General features: G+C 44.0%; 2 protein-coding genes across 4 annotated transcripts in view; both read right to left on the reverse strand.

Moving 5' to 3' along the window:
• Positions 1-13,973, reverse strand: part of LOC139372956 (general transcription factor II-I repeat domain-containing protein 2-like) — a 979,173-nt gene that overhangs the window by 959,181 nt on the left and 6,019 nt on the right. The window lies entirely within an intron of this gene.
• Positions 5,550-9,938, reverse strand: LOC139372434 (protein-lysine methyltransferase METTL21C-like). Of its 3 annotated transcripts, none has more exons than XR_011627456.1 (5): positions 9,413-9,919; positions 8,417-8,534; positions 7,013-7,258; positions 6,161-6,419; positions 5,558-6,084 (listed from the first exon to the last, which is right to left on the reverse strand). XR_011627456.1 is itself a non-coding variant. In XM_071112147.1 (5 exons), exons 1-4 carry the CDS (start codon positions 9,746-9,748, stop codon positions 6,247-6,249), a joined length of 873 nt encoding a protein of 290 aa, XP_070968248.1. In that variant the 5' UTR covers positions 9,749-9,938; the 3' UTR covers positions 5,561-6,160; positions 6,237-6,246. The 3 variants fall into 3 exon arrangements, 2 of the variants coding, with proteins under 2 accessions (XP_070968247.1, XP_070968248.1); XM_071112147.1 differs by having other exon boundaries at positions 5,561-6,160; positions 6,237-6,419; positions 9,413-9,938; XM_071112146.1 differs by having other exon boundaries at positions 5,550-6,419; positions 9,413-9,937.

Consider the following 13,973-nt stretch of genomic DNA (forward strand, 5'->3'; position numbering starts at 1 on the left):
ATACCAGGCAGGTTTACCACTGTATCAATACCAGGCAGGTTTACCACTGTATCAATACCAGGCAGGTTTACCACTGTACCAATACCAGGCAGGTTTACCACTGTTCTGAGGGGTTTAAAAAGTACCAATACCAGGCAGGTTTACCACTGTACCAATACCAGGCAGGTTTACCACTGTATCAATACCAGGCAGGTTTACCACTGTATCAATACCAGGCAGGTTTACCACTGTATCAATACCAGGCAGGTTTACCACTGTACCAATACCAGGCAGGTTTACCACTGTACCAATACCAGGCAGGTTTACCACTGTTGTGAGGGGTTTAAAACATATTAATTGTTTCCCTAAGTGGTATATTTAATTATTCACAATTTTTTTGTACCCATTTCCTGTTTGATTTTACGGTCAACAACCAGGTGATGACATCATAACGTGTCTCTTTTTGGTTGTGAGCTATTGGTGTTTTCCCATGTTGATGGTGGCGAAGGGATTTGACACACGTTTTACCCCATTGTTTTACCTCATTGTTTTACCCCAGTGTTTTACCCCAGTGTTTTACCCCATTGTTTTACCTCATTGTTTTACCCCATTGTTTTACCTCATTGTTTTACCCCATTGTTTTACCCCATTCTTTTACCTCATTGTTTTACCCCATTGTTTTACCTCATTGTTTTACCTCATTGTTTTACCTCATTTTTTTACCCCATTGTTATACCTCATTGTTTTACCTCATTGTTATACCTCATTGTTTTACCTCATTGTTTTACCCCATTGTTATACCTCATTGTTATACCTCATTGTTTTACCTCATTGTTTTACCCCATTGTTATACCTCATTGTTTTACCCCATTGTTTTACCCCATTGTTATACCTCATTGTTTTACCCCATTGTTTTACCTCGTTGTTTTACCTCATTGTTTTACCCCATTGTTTTACCCCATTGTTATACCTCATTGTTTTACCTCATTGTTTTACCCCATTGTTATACCTCATTGTTTTACTCCATTGTTATACCTCATTGTTTTACCACATTGTTTTACCCCATTGTTTTACCTCATTGTTTTACCTCATTGTTTTACTCCATTGTTATACCTCATTGTTTTACCCCATTGTTTTACCCCATTGTTTTACCTCATTGTTTTACCACATTGTTTTACCCCATAGTTTTACCCCATTGTTTTACCCCATTGTTATACCTCATTGTTTTACCTCATTGTTTTACCCCATTGTTTTACCTCATTGTTTTACCCCATTTTTTTACCCCATTGTTTTACCCCAGTGGCGCAGGAAGCCATGGAAGGACACGATACAGTCCCTTAAACTGAGATGAACTGAGCAACGTAGAATGTGAATAGAATTTACCTTTTTTTTTTTTGTGCATTCGATATAGCTCAGTATTTGTAATTTATTTTATACAGTCTTTTTTGCTCAAAGGGTGCCAATAATTTCAGACCTTACTCTGAGTGTATAAAACCGGAGGAACACCTTCCTGATATTGAGTTGTTCCTGCCACCCTCCTTTTGCCCCCAGAACAGCCTCATCGGGGCCATGGACTCTACAAGGTGTGGAAAGCGTTCCACAGAGATGCTGGTCTAATGTTGACTGCAAGGCTTCCTACAGTTGTGTCCAGTTGGCTGGATGTCCTTTGGGTGGGAGACTATTATTGGTACACATTGGAAACTGTTGAGCGTGAAAAACCCAGCAGCGTTGCAGTTCTTGACACACACAAACCGCTGTCCCTGGCACCTACTACCATAACACACACAATAACACATTGACAACAACACATACACAACAACACACACACAATAACACATTCACAACAACACATATACAACAACACACACACAATAACACACACACAACAACACATACACAATAACACATTCACAACAACACATACACAACAACACACACACAATAACACATTCACAACAACACATACACAACAACACACACACAATAACACATTCACAACAACACATACACAACAACACACACACAATAACACATACAAACACAACAGCACATACACAATAACACATTCACAACACATACACAGTAGCACATTCACAACACATACACAATAACACATTCACAATAACACATACACAACAACACATACACAATAACACATTCACAATAACACATTCACAACAACACATACACAACAACACACACACAACAACACACACACAATAACACATACACAATAACACACACAACAACACATACACAATAACACATTCACAATAACACATTCACAACAACACATACACAACAACACACACACAACAACACATTCACAACAACACATACACAACAATACATACACAATAACACACACAACAACACATACACAACAACACACACACAATAACACAAACACAATAACACAAACACAACAACACATACACAATAACACACACACAACAACACATACACAATAACACACACAACAACACATACACAACAACACACACACAATAACACATTCACAACAACACATACACAACAACACATACACAATAACACACACACAACAACACATACACAATAACACACACAACAACACACACACAATAACACATTCACAACAACACATACACAATAACACACACAACAACACATACACAATAACACAAACACAATAACACAAACACAATAACACACACACAATAACACACACAACAACACATACACAATAACACATTCACAACAACACATACACAATAACACAAACACAATAACACACACACAATAACACATACACAACAACACAAATACAATCCATGTCTCAATTGTCTCAAGGCTTATAATGTCTTCTATAACCTGTCTCCTGATGTCTTCTATAACCTGTCTCCTGATGTCTTCTATAACCTGTCTCCTAATGTCTTCTATAACCTGTCTCCTGATGTCTTCTATAACCTGTCTCCTGATGTCTTCTATAACCTGTCTCCTGATGTCTTCTTTAACCTGTCTCCTGATGTCTTCTATAACCTGTCTCCTGATGTCTTCTATAACCTGTCTCCTGATGTCTTCTATAACCTGTCTCCTGATGTCTTCTATAACCTGTCTCCTGATGTCTTCTATAACCTGTCTCCTGATGTCTTCTATAACCTGTCTCCTGATGTCTTCTATAACCTGTCTCCTGATGTCTTCTATAACCTGTCTCCTGATGTCTTCTTTAACTCGTCTCCTGATGTCTTCTATAACCTGTCTCCTGATGTCTTCTATAACCTGTCTCCTGATGTCTTCTTTAACTCGTCTCCTGATGTCTTCTATAACCTGTCTCCTGATGTCTTCTATAACCTGTCATATAATCTGTCATGGAAAGAGCAGGTGTTCTTAATGTTTTGTTCACTCAGTGTATGTGGCTGTAATATCTGACCTGAGTGGTGACCTGTGTTGGCTTGACTCTGGTATATCTGTAGCAGGTGTTCTTAATGTTTTGCATGGGGGTTTTAGTAACAGTCTGATTCAGTCTCCTTGTAGGGACACTTATAAATGAGGCCTAATTAAAAACAGGGAGTTCTCTGGTTCCCGGGTTCATTTGGATCACCAAAGTACCACGGTCTACATTACGGTGAGGTCAATGACTAATGTAGCTCAGTGGGAAGCATAGCTTTATGGAATGGGAGATTGAGGGGTATCCCCCCCCAGCCAAGAGGAAGTCTACGGGAATCCCATCTCACCGCTTAGTGAGACTGAAATAGGACGAGGGATGACAGATAGGATGAGGTATGTCTTAAAGATGTCTCAGGATGAGTTATGTCTTAAATGGATCTTTCTCAGGGGAGGTCGAAAGGGCAGACGAGGGCGGGGCCAAATCCCTGACGGACACCTTCTGGAAGCTGCCTGAAGTGGGTGGAGCTAGCTGAGCCTCCCTTGACCTTAAAGGGATAGTCCCACTCCAGAATGAAACTCCTATTAATTTGGTGAGTCTATGTTCTATGAGTGGGTCTAATAACAATCGTCGTCATGATTGTACCTTCGAAGTGGTCCGTCTGTGAAAACAGGAAATCGTTTATGTTGTGCCGCATCTTCACGATAAGGTTCTCTTCGCTGGAGAAAACTAACTGTTAAAACAACGACGCACAGATCACCAAATCAGCCAATAGATAGTATGACATACTGGTTTAGGACCCATCCATCGGTCTATATCGTCATGACAAGGTGTGTAATTTCACTTAGATGTTCTCTCACACCAAATTATTCAACTTAGTTTTTCCCTCCAACTGTTTCATCATCGCAGTGCCACTTTCTCTTCTCCCCACTCTGACCTGTGTTTAAGGTCAAAAAGGGGCCGTCGCCGTAGCAACGTCAGAGCCCACACACACTGCAAAGCAGACGTCGCCGTAGTAACGTCAGAGCCCACACACACTGCAAAGCAGATGTCGCCGTAGCAACGTCAGAGCCCACACACACTGCAAAGCAGACGTCGCCGTAGCAACGTCAGAGCCCACACACACTGCAAAGCAGACGTCGCCGTAGCAACGTCAGAGCCCACACACACTGCAAAGCAGATGTCGCCGTAGCAACGTCAGAGCCCACACACACTGCAAAGCAGACGTCGCCGTAGCAACGTCAGAGCCCACACACACTGCAAAGCAGACGATATGCATCTTGAACACCGGTGAGGTTGTAGACTCCTTAAATTGATCGTTCCGTTTGTTTAGGAGATTTGACAGCAAGCTAGCTGCTTCACGTGCTGACATCACCCGTGGTATTATTGTGTGAAAGGTACGTTTGCTAGCCCAGAGAGATAGCAAAGCATTGTGGGTTTTGTAGTTGACTGGAGCTGCAACAGATGTCCACATGTTGCTACCAACCTTATTAAAGTGACAACATGAAACATGTTATATGAGTTCTATTTAACACTGTAAATATTAAATTGTGTATTGAAGTGTTCCTGTAGTCTTGTACTATGTGGGTACTGTGAGACCAAACGCCAACTTAAGACAAAGATATGTGAGCATAGGAGCTCCAATTACAACCATGATGGAAAATCACCTGTTGCCAGGCATTTCAACAGCCATAATCATGATGGAAAATCACCTGTTGCCAGGCATTTCAACAGCCATAATCATGATGGAAAATCACCTGTTGCCAGGCATTTCAACAGCCATAATCATGATGAAAAAATCACCTGTTGCCAGGCATTTCAACAGCCAGAATCATGATGGAAAATCACCTGTTGCCAGGCATTTCAACAGCCATAATCATGCTGGAAAATCACCTGTTGCCAGGCATTTCAACAGCCATAATCATGAACTAAGTACCTTACTTTATACGGCCGTTGAATTGGTGAAGGCGCCACCTAGTGGAGGAGATGGGGATAATTTACTTCTCCAAGGAGAGACACATTGGTTAGATCGCTTGATCACTCTAGCAGTTCTCAATGAGGAATGCTCTTTTTCTAGTATGTTCTAAATAGACCAAAAATGTAGGTAATGACATCATAATGACCGGTAATGACATCATAATGACCAGTAATGACATCATAATGACAGGGAATGACATCATAATGACCGGTAATGACATCATAATGAATGAATGAAGACATTTTTTATTTAATTTGGAACATTTTCTATAATTGTTATTTTACTTTTGAAGATGTGCTGTTGGTTGTGTAGATTGGTAGGAAAGACATTCAATGTAATAAATGTTTTGATATGTTTAAGGCAGCAAAACGTCAACGTGTAGACTTTTACTAGAAACTTTATATATTCAAAACAAATTATATTTGAATACAGAATGGAACAAGACAGCAAAGTACATACTTTTATAATATTATCAATACAAACTACATGTAACAACTAAGTACTAGAAAGTACTAGAAAGTAACAATAAAGTACTAGATATAGCAGGTAAGTATTGAGTAGAACATCAAACATCAACAACTGACATCATCCGTAGTCCATCCACATCCATTATCATTAGCCAAGATATCCGCCTTCTGTCTTCAAGCATTTCTCAGAGGAAGAAGGGACAGGACGTCTTGGTTACATTTAGCATAGTCTGCAGGATGTTAACTAGTCCTTTGTCTTCCCTAATCCCTACCTTTTACACATGGGCATAAACCTCTCCCATCTCAACCAGCAGGGTGGTGTTGAAGGTGATCCTCTGTCTCTCTGCATGTGGCCTTGAAGATCTTAACCTCTCCCATCTCAGCCAGCAGGGTGGTGTTGAAGGTGGTCCTCTGTCTCTCTGCATGTGGCCTTGAAGATCTTAACCTCTCCCATCTCAGCCAGCAGGGTGGTGTTGAAGGTGATCCTCTGTCTCTCTACATGTGGCCTTGAAGATCTTAACCTCTCCCATCTCAGCCAGCAGGGTGGTGTTGAAGGTGTTCTTGAAGTCCTCAGTGAATAACAGGTCTGTGGGAAAGCGGACCTTGTTGGCCCAGATCAGAGTGGTTCCTAAGGGAAATAAAATGAGTTGTTTAAGGCTTTCATGTCTTACATTCTGGGATTTGTTGTACTTTAAACTGTTCAATGAATCTATCAATGAATCAACTGTTCATCCAACAAATTAACCAATCAACCAACCAACCAACCAATTAACCAATCAACAAATCAATAATTTAACAAATCAACCAATCAATCAATAAACCAATCAATAATTTAACCAATTAACCAATCAACTAATCAATAAACCAATCAACTAATCAACCAATCAACTAATCAACCAATCAATCAACCATTCAGTCAATCAACCAATCAATTAATCAACCAATCAGTTAATCAATCAACCAATAACTCTATCAACCAATCAGTCAATCAATCAATCAATCAATCAACTATCCATCCAACCAACCAATCAACTAATCAATAATTTAACAAATCAACCAATCAATAATTTAACCAATCAACCAATCAATGAATAAATCAACCAATCAAATAATCAATCAATTAACCAATCAATTAATTAATCAACCAATCAACCATTCAACAAATCAACCAATCAATTAATACATCAATCAATCAGTCAATATAACAATCAATCAATCAACCTGGACGGCAGAAGTATCTCATGGTGAACAGCAGCTCTTCCAGGTAGTCATGGTGATACACCACGTCAGCCGCCAGCACGTAGTCATAGCGATAGACAGATCTGGGGTAGGTGCGTTCCACGTCAGGACCCCAGGACAGAGCTGCAGCTTGGGGAGTGTACCTACAGCGCCCTCTTGTGTTACGGAGCAGGTTGGCTCTCAGGTTACCTATGATCTCTGGTAGGTCTGTAGCTGTGACCCAGGCACCTGGGGACAGGAAGCACTCTGTTATTCAACTAACAGACACACAGGTGGCCAGTACCAAATCAACCCCTAGCCACTAGTTGTCTAGTCGCCGAGGACACTTCATGCAGATCTGAAAAGATTGGATAGGTGTAAGTGGTATAGAATGCCGGGACTTCCTCCACCTAGCTAGGACCTCCTCCACCTTGATAGGACCTTGCTAGGACCTCCTCCACCTTGATAGGACCTCCTCCACCTTGATAGGACCTCCTCCACCTTGATAAGACCTCCTCCGCCTTGCTTGCAACCTTAATAGGACCTCCTCCACTTTGATAGGACCTCCTCCACCTTGATAGGACCTCCTCCACCTTGATAGGACCTCCTCCACCTTGATAGGACCTCCTCTGCCTTGATAGGACCTCCTCCGCCTTGATAGGACCTCCTCCGCCTTCCTTGCCACCTTGATAGGACCTCCTCCACCTTGCTAGCCACCTTGATAGGACCTCCTCCAACTTGATAGGACCTCCTCCACCTTGCTAGGACCTCCTCCACCTTGATAGGACCTCCTCCACCTTGATAGGTCCTCCTCCACCATGATAGGACCTCCTCCACCTTGCTTTTTACCTTGATAGGACCTCATCCACCTTGCTAAGACCTCCTCCACCTTGATAGGACCTCCTCCACCTTGATAGGACCTCCTCCACCTTGATAGGACCTCCTCCACCTTGATAGGACCTCATCCACCTTGCTAGGACCTCCTCCACCTAGCTAGGACCTCCTCCACCTAGCTAGGACCTCCTCCACCTTGATAGGACCTCCTCCACCTTGATAGGACCTCCTCCACCTTGATAGGACCTCCACCTTGACAGGACCTCCTCCACCTTGATAGGACCTCCTCCACCTTGCTAGCCACCTTGGTAGGACCTCCTCCACCTTGACAGGACCTCCTCCACCTTGATAGGACCTCCTCCACCTTGACAGGACATCCTCCACCTTGCTAGCCACCTTGATAGGACCTCCTCCACCTTGATAGGACCTCCTCCACCTTGGTAGCCACCCCGACAGGACCTCCTCCACCTTGCTAGCCACCTTGATAGGCTAGGTAAAAATGTTGCCATATTTCTTACACCTCTCTGATCTTCTCAGATGTACAATATGAATAAATGTAATGCCCAGACTCACCTAGGAGTGTGGCTACAATAGACACTAGGCCAGGACCTGCTCCTAGCTCCAGCACTGCCTTGTCCACCAGGTTCAACTGCTCAACGTTGGTCTCTAGGTAGTGACACAGAGCCAACGCCTGCAGGCAACCAGAGTTACTATAGAAACCATCATTATAGTTGTTAGAACTTCAACCATTGTTACTATAGAAACCATCATTATAGTTGTTAGAACTTCATTAATCATCGTCCTTCCATCCACACTGTGAAAAAATTAACCAATCACCATCCTCCATCCACACTGTGAAATATTTAACCAATCACCATCCTCCATCCACACTGTGAAATATTTAACCAATCACCATCCTCCATCCACACTTAATCAGCGTTATTCTGTGAGTTCATTGGACTTCAAAAGGAAAATAATTTGAGCTACTTTGTTAAGTTCTCGAAGTGAGTAACTTAATACCACATCCATCCTTATCATACTTCCCAGCATGCTCTATTGTAGGTTGATTTTAATACCTGTGTTTGTGCATATACATTGATTGATTCATCTTATACAAACATAAATAACACACATGTTTCTAAACTAATTAGAAGTTGGACTTATTGCACCTGTTACTGAGACGTCTGTTTGAGTTCATATGATTTAGGAAGTCTTTAGGAAGAATGAATTTTCCTGCCCTGGCAGTCATTCTTATGCAGGGAGATTAAAGGTTCCAACTGTTGGATCTTCTGGCTGGATTACAATAATAATTACAGCAAGCCAGAATAATGTGACTTGCAGGCCTGATGTGGTCTGTAAACCAGAAGTTTCAGACCACTGTTTTATCTCCCTCCTTACTTCCATCCTAATCGCCATCACTGCTATCATTGTTATCTATGAATGTCATGTTAAATAGTAGACTGACTCACTGCTATCATTGTTATCTATGAATGTCATGTTAAATAGTAGACTGACTCACTGCTATCATTGTTATCTATGAATGTCATGTTCAATAGTAGACTGACTCACCGCTGGCCAGATGACAGCACCGTAAGAGTCCAAGGCCTCAAAGATGCTGATCTCCTCTCCTACGTAGCAAAACACCTCTTTACCAAACGTGGAGTAGGTAGTGGGGGCCCAGGCCTGCTCCTTCTGCTGCTGGGGTTCAGTCTCCTTGGCTTTGTCATCTGATTCCTCCTCACTGTCTATCACTGTTGTCTCGCTATTATCTTCCTCCGCTTCATCTTCCTCCTCATCATCATCGTTCTCGTCCTCCTCATCTTTCTTCTCGTCTTCCGTTTCCTTCTCTTCTTTCATGATCACAGTCTTCTCCTCCTCTTGGTGAGGTGTGCATAAAGGATCCATCTGCACTGATAAATTACAATGTTACTTCCTCTGCACTGATATATAGTGTCGTAGCTGATGTTGCGTTGATACCTTGGCTTCTAATGGTACAGTCAGCCCTCTCTTCAGGCTCAGTCTCTCCCACACTTTGTAAACACAGCGTCTCTTCAGGCTCAGTCTCTCCCACACTTTGTAAACAAAGCGGCCAACACTTGAGTTTTATCTCCCCTCCCTAACTTCACCCCTGCCTTTCTTCACTCCTCCCTGCACCCTGTTTGGTAACAACATATGTTTTGCTGCTCACAGCCTGTCACAGGCTACCCACTGTAATGACACCCTGACCCCTTCCCCACCCCTCTAGCCTGGATCATCCCCATACGGACGGCCTCACAGAGAACTATGTTGCACTAAATGCACCGTCAACCAAATAATGGAACTAACATCTCACCCAAAATAACATCTCAGTCATTACACTCCTCATATTCTCATCTCAGTCAATACACTCCTCATATTTTCATCTCAGTCAATACACTCCTCATATTCTCATCTCAGTCAACACACTCCTCATATTCTCATCTCAGTCAACACACTCCTCATATTCTCATCTCAGTCAACACACTCCTCATATTCTCATCTCAGTCAACACACTCCTCATATTCTCATCTCAGTCAACACACTCCTCATATTCTTTCCTGCATTGAAAAATACAGCGTGAGCGGCTATTCTGACTCTATTCTGGCTCCATTCTGGCTCTATTCTGACTCTATTCTGGTTCTATTCTGGTTCTATTCTGGATCTATTCTGGCTCTATTCTAGCTCTATTCTGGCTCTATTCTGGCTCTATTCTGGATCTATTCTGGCTCTATTCTGACTCTATTCTGGCTCTATTCTAGCTCTATTCTGGCTCTATTCTAGCTCTAGTCTGACTCTCTTCTAGCTCTATTCTAGCTCTATTCTGGCTCTATTCTAGCTCTATTCTGACTCTCTTCTAGCTCTATTCTAGCTCTGTTCTAGCTCTATTCTGGCTCTATTCTGACTCTATTCTGGCTCTATTCTAGCTCTATTCTGGCTCTATTCTAGCTCTGTTCTGGCCCATGTTGACTCCAATGCTTCCCACAGTTGTGTCAAGTTGGCTGGATGTCCTTTGGATGGTGGACCATTCTTGACACAGAAAAATGTTGATTGTGAAAACCCCAGCAGCTTTGCAGTTCTTGACACAAACCGCCTGGTACCTACTACTACACATTGAAGTGAATTTGGGATCTTTCACCTGGATTAAACTGGTCAGTGTCTGTCATGGAAAGAGCAGGTGTTCAATGTATGTGGCTGTAATATCTGACCTGAGTGGTGACCTGTGTTGTCTTGACTCTGGTATATCTGTAGCAGGTGTTCAGTGTATGTGGCTGTAATATCTGACCTGAGTGGTGACCTGTGTTGTCTTGACTCTGGTATATCTGTAGCAGGTGTTCTTAATGTTTTGTTCACTCAGTGTATGTGGCTGTAATATCTGACCTGAGTGGTGACCTGTGTTGTCTTGACTCTGGTATATCTGTAGCAGGTGTTTAGTGTATGTGGCTGTAATATCTGACCTGAGTGGTGACCTGTGTTGTCTTGACTCTGGTATATCTGTAGCAGGTGTTCAGTGTATGTGGCTGTAATATCTGACCTGAGTGGTGACCTGTGTTGTCTTGACTCTGGTATATCTGTAGCAGGTGTTCTTAATGTTTTGTTCACTCAGTGTATGTGGCTGTAATATCTGACCTGAGTGGTGACCTGTGTTGGCTTGACTCTGGTATATCTGGAGCAGGTTTAGTAACAGTCTTAACCTCTGGGTCTGATTTAGTCTCCTTGTAGGGACACTTAGAAATGAGGCCTAATTAAAAACAGGGAGTTCTCTGGTTCCCGGGTTTGCTTGGATCACCAAAATACCACTGTCTCAAGTTTGACTGATGCCAAGCTTGAGGAATCCACTTGGTCAACTTTACTTGGCCATCGTCCTTCTCCTATCAATACATATTGGATATCGCCAACAAATGACAGAGTCAAATCAGTATATATATATTTACCCCTTTTTCTCCCCAATTAATTGGTAGTTACAGTCCTCTGAAACATGCCCCAACCGCACTGCTTCTTGACACATTGCCCACTTAACCCGGAAGTCAACAGCACCAATGTGTCGGAGGAAACGCCGTACACCTGGCGATTGTCTCAGTGTGCGCTGCGCCCGGCCCACCACAAGAGTCGCTAGTGAGCAATGGGACGAGGACATCCCTGCCGGACAAACCCTCCCCTAACCCGGACGACGCTGGGCCAATTGTGCACCGCCCAATGGGTCTCCCGGTCGCGGCTGGCTGCAACTGAACCTGGACTCCATAGCTTCACCAGAGGACAGGGGTAACAGAATAGGGCTGTCTGCTAGCTGATCTACCCTCATAGATCCACCAGAGGACAGGGGTAACAGAATAGGGCTGTCTGCTAGCTGATCTACCCTCATAGATCCACCAGAGGACAGGGGTAACAGAATAGGGCTGTCTGCTAGCTGATCTGCCCTCATAGATCCACCAGAGGACAGGGGTAACAGAATAGGGCTTTCTGCTAGCTGATCTACCCTCATAGATCCACCAGAGGACAGGGGTAACAGAATAGGGCTGTCTGCTAGCTGCTCTACCCTCATAGATCCACCAGAGGACAGGGGTAACAGAATATGTCTTTCTGCAGTGCAATCTCATATGTCAGACCCCGGGCAGACCCCAAGACAGGTCATCAGGGGGGATTTGTAACTCTGACCTCCCATTAAAAACTGTTTTGATTTCGTCAGCGTTTGGCCTGGCTAAGAGAATTTGACCTGAATACGCCAGCTCTCGGGTTTCTGATATGACCGTTAAAACCAAATCTAATCCAGCCTGAAACCCTTTTGTCAGAGGTCCTTGGTATGCCCCTGCCTCTGCCCTACATAGCTCGGTATGAGGGGTCTGATGAGGGGGACAGGGCCAAAGGAAATGGCTGGTCCACAGAGAGAGGGAGTGATGTCAGTGTCTGATTCTGTTGTGGTATTGTTGTACTGTGACCTTTTATAATTATTTTGACTTGGTAACCAATAGCAAGCCATTTCTAGATTTAACCTATCATAGAGGGCAGAGGTTGCCGGGGGAACTGATTCAAATGGCAGCTTGGAGGCAACCCCCATTCCAGTATGTTGTTGTGGTATTGTTGTACTGTGACCAACCTCCATTGTAGTGTTATGGGGGGGGGGGGGGGGGGATCTGGTGTTGTAGTGTTATGGGGGGGGGGGGGGGGGGGGGGGGTATGTTTAGTTGTTGTAGGGGGTCTGGTGTTGTAGTGTTATGGGGGGGGGGGGGGGGTATGTTTAGTTGTGGTAGGGGGCCTGGTGTTGTAGTGTTATGGGGGGGGGGGGGTATGTTTAGTTGTGGTAGGGGGCCTGGTGTTGTAGTGTTATGGGGGGGGGGGTATGTTTAGTTGTGGTAGGGGATCTGGTGTTGTAGTGTTATGGGGGGGGGTATGTTTAGTTGTGGTAGGGGGTCTGGTGTTGTAGTGTTATGGGGGGGGGGGGGTATGTTTAGTTGTGGTAGGGGGTCTGGTGTTGTAGTGTTATGGGGGGGGTATGTTTAGTTGTGGTAGGGGGTCTGGTGTTGTAGTGTTATGGGGGGGGTATGTTTAGTTGTGGTAGGGGGTCTGGTGTTGTAGTGTTATGGGGGGGGGGGGGGTATGTTTAGTTGTGGTAGGGGGCCTGGTGTTGTAGTGTTATGGGGGGGGGGGTATGTTTAGTTGTGGTAGGGGGTCTGGTGTTGTAGTGTTATGGGGGTATGTTTAGTTGTGGTAGGGGGCCTGGTGTTGTAGTGTTATGGGGGGGGTATGTTTAGTTGTGGTAGGGGGCCTGGTGTTGTAGTGTTATGGGGGGGGGGGGGTATGTTTAGTTGTGGTAGGGGGTCTGGTGTTGTAGTGTTATGGGGGGGGTATGTTTAGTTGTGGTAGGGGGTCTGGTGTTGTAGTGTTATGGGGGGGGTATGTTTAGTTGTGGTAGGGGGTCTGGTGTTGTAGTGTTATGGGGGGGGGGGTATGTTTAGTTGTGGTAGGGGGTCTGGTGTTGTAGTGTTATGGGGGGCTGGGGGGTATGTTTAGTTGTGGTAGGGGGTCTGGTGTTGTAGTGTTATGGGGGGGGTATGTTTAGTTGTGGTAGGGGGTCTGGTGTTGTAGTGTTATGGGGGGGGGGTATGTTTAGTTGTGG

Source organism: Oncorhynchus clarkii, chromosome 18 (assembly GCF_045791955.1).
Source record: "Oncorhynchus clarkii lewisi isolate Uvic-CL-2024 chromosome 18, UVic_Ocla_1.0, whole genome shotgun sequence".
In the NCBI taxonomy this organism is placed as follows: domain Eukaryota; kingdom Metazoa; phylum Chordata; class Actinopteri; order Salmoniformes; family Salmonidae; genus Oncorhynchus; species Oncorhynchus clarkii.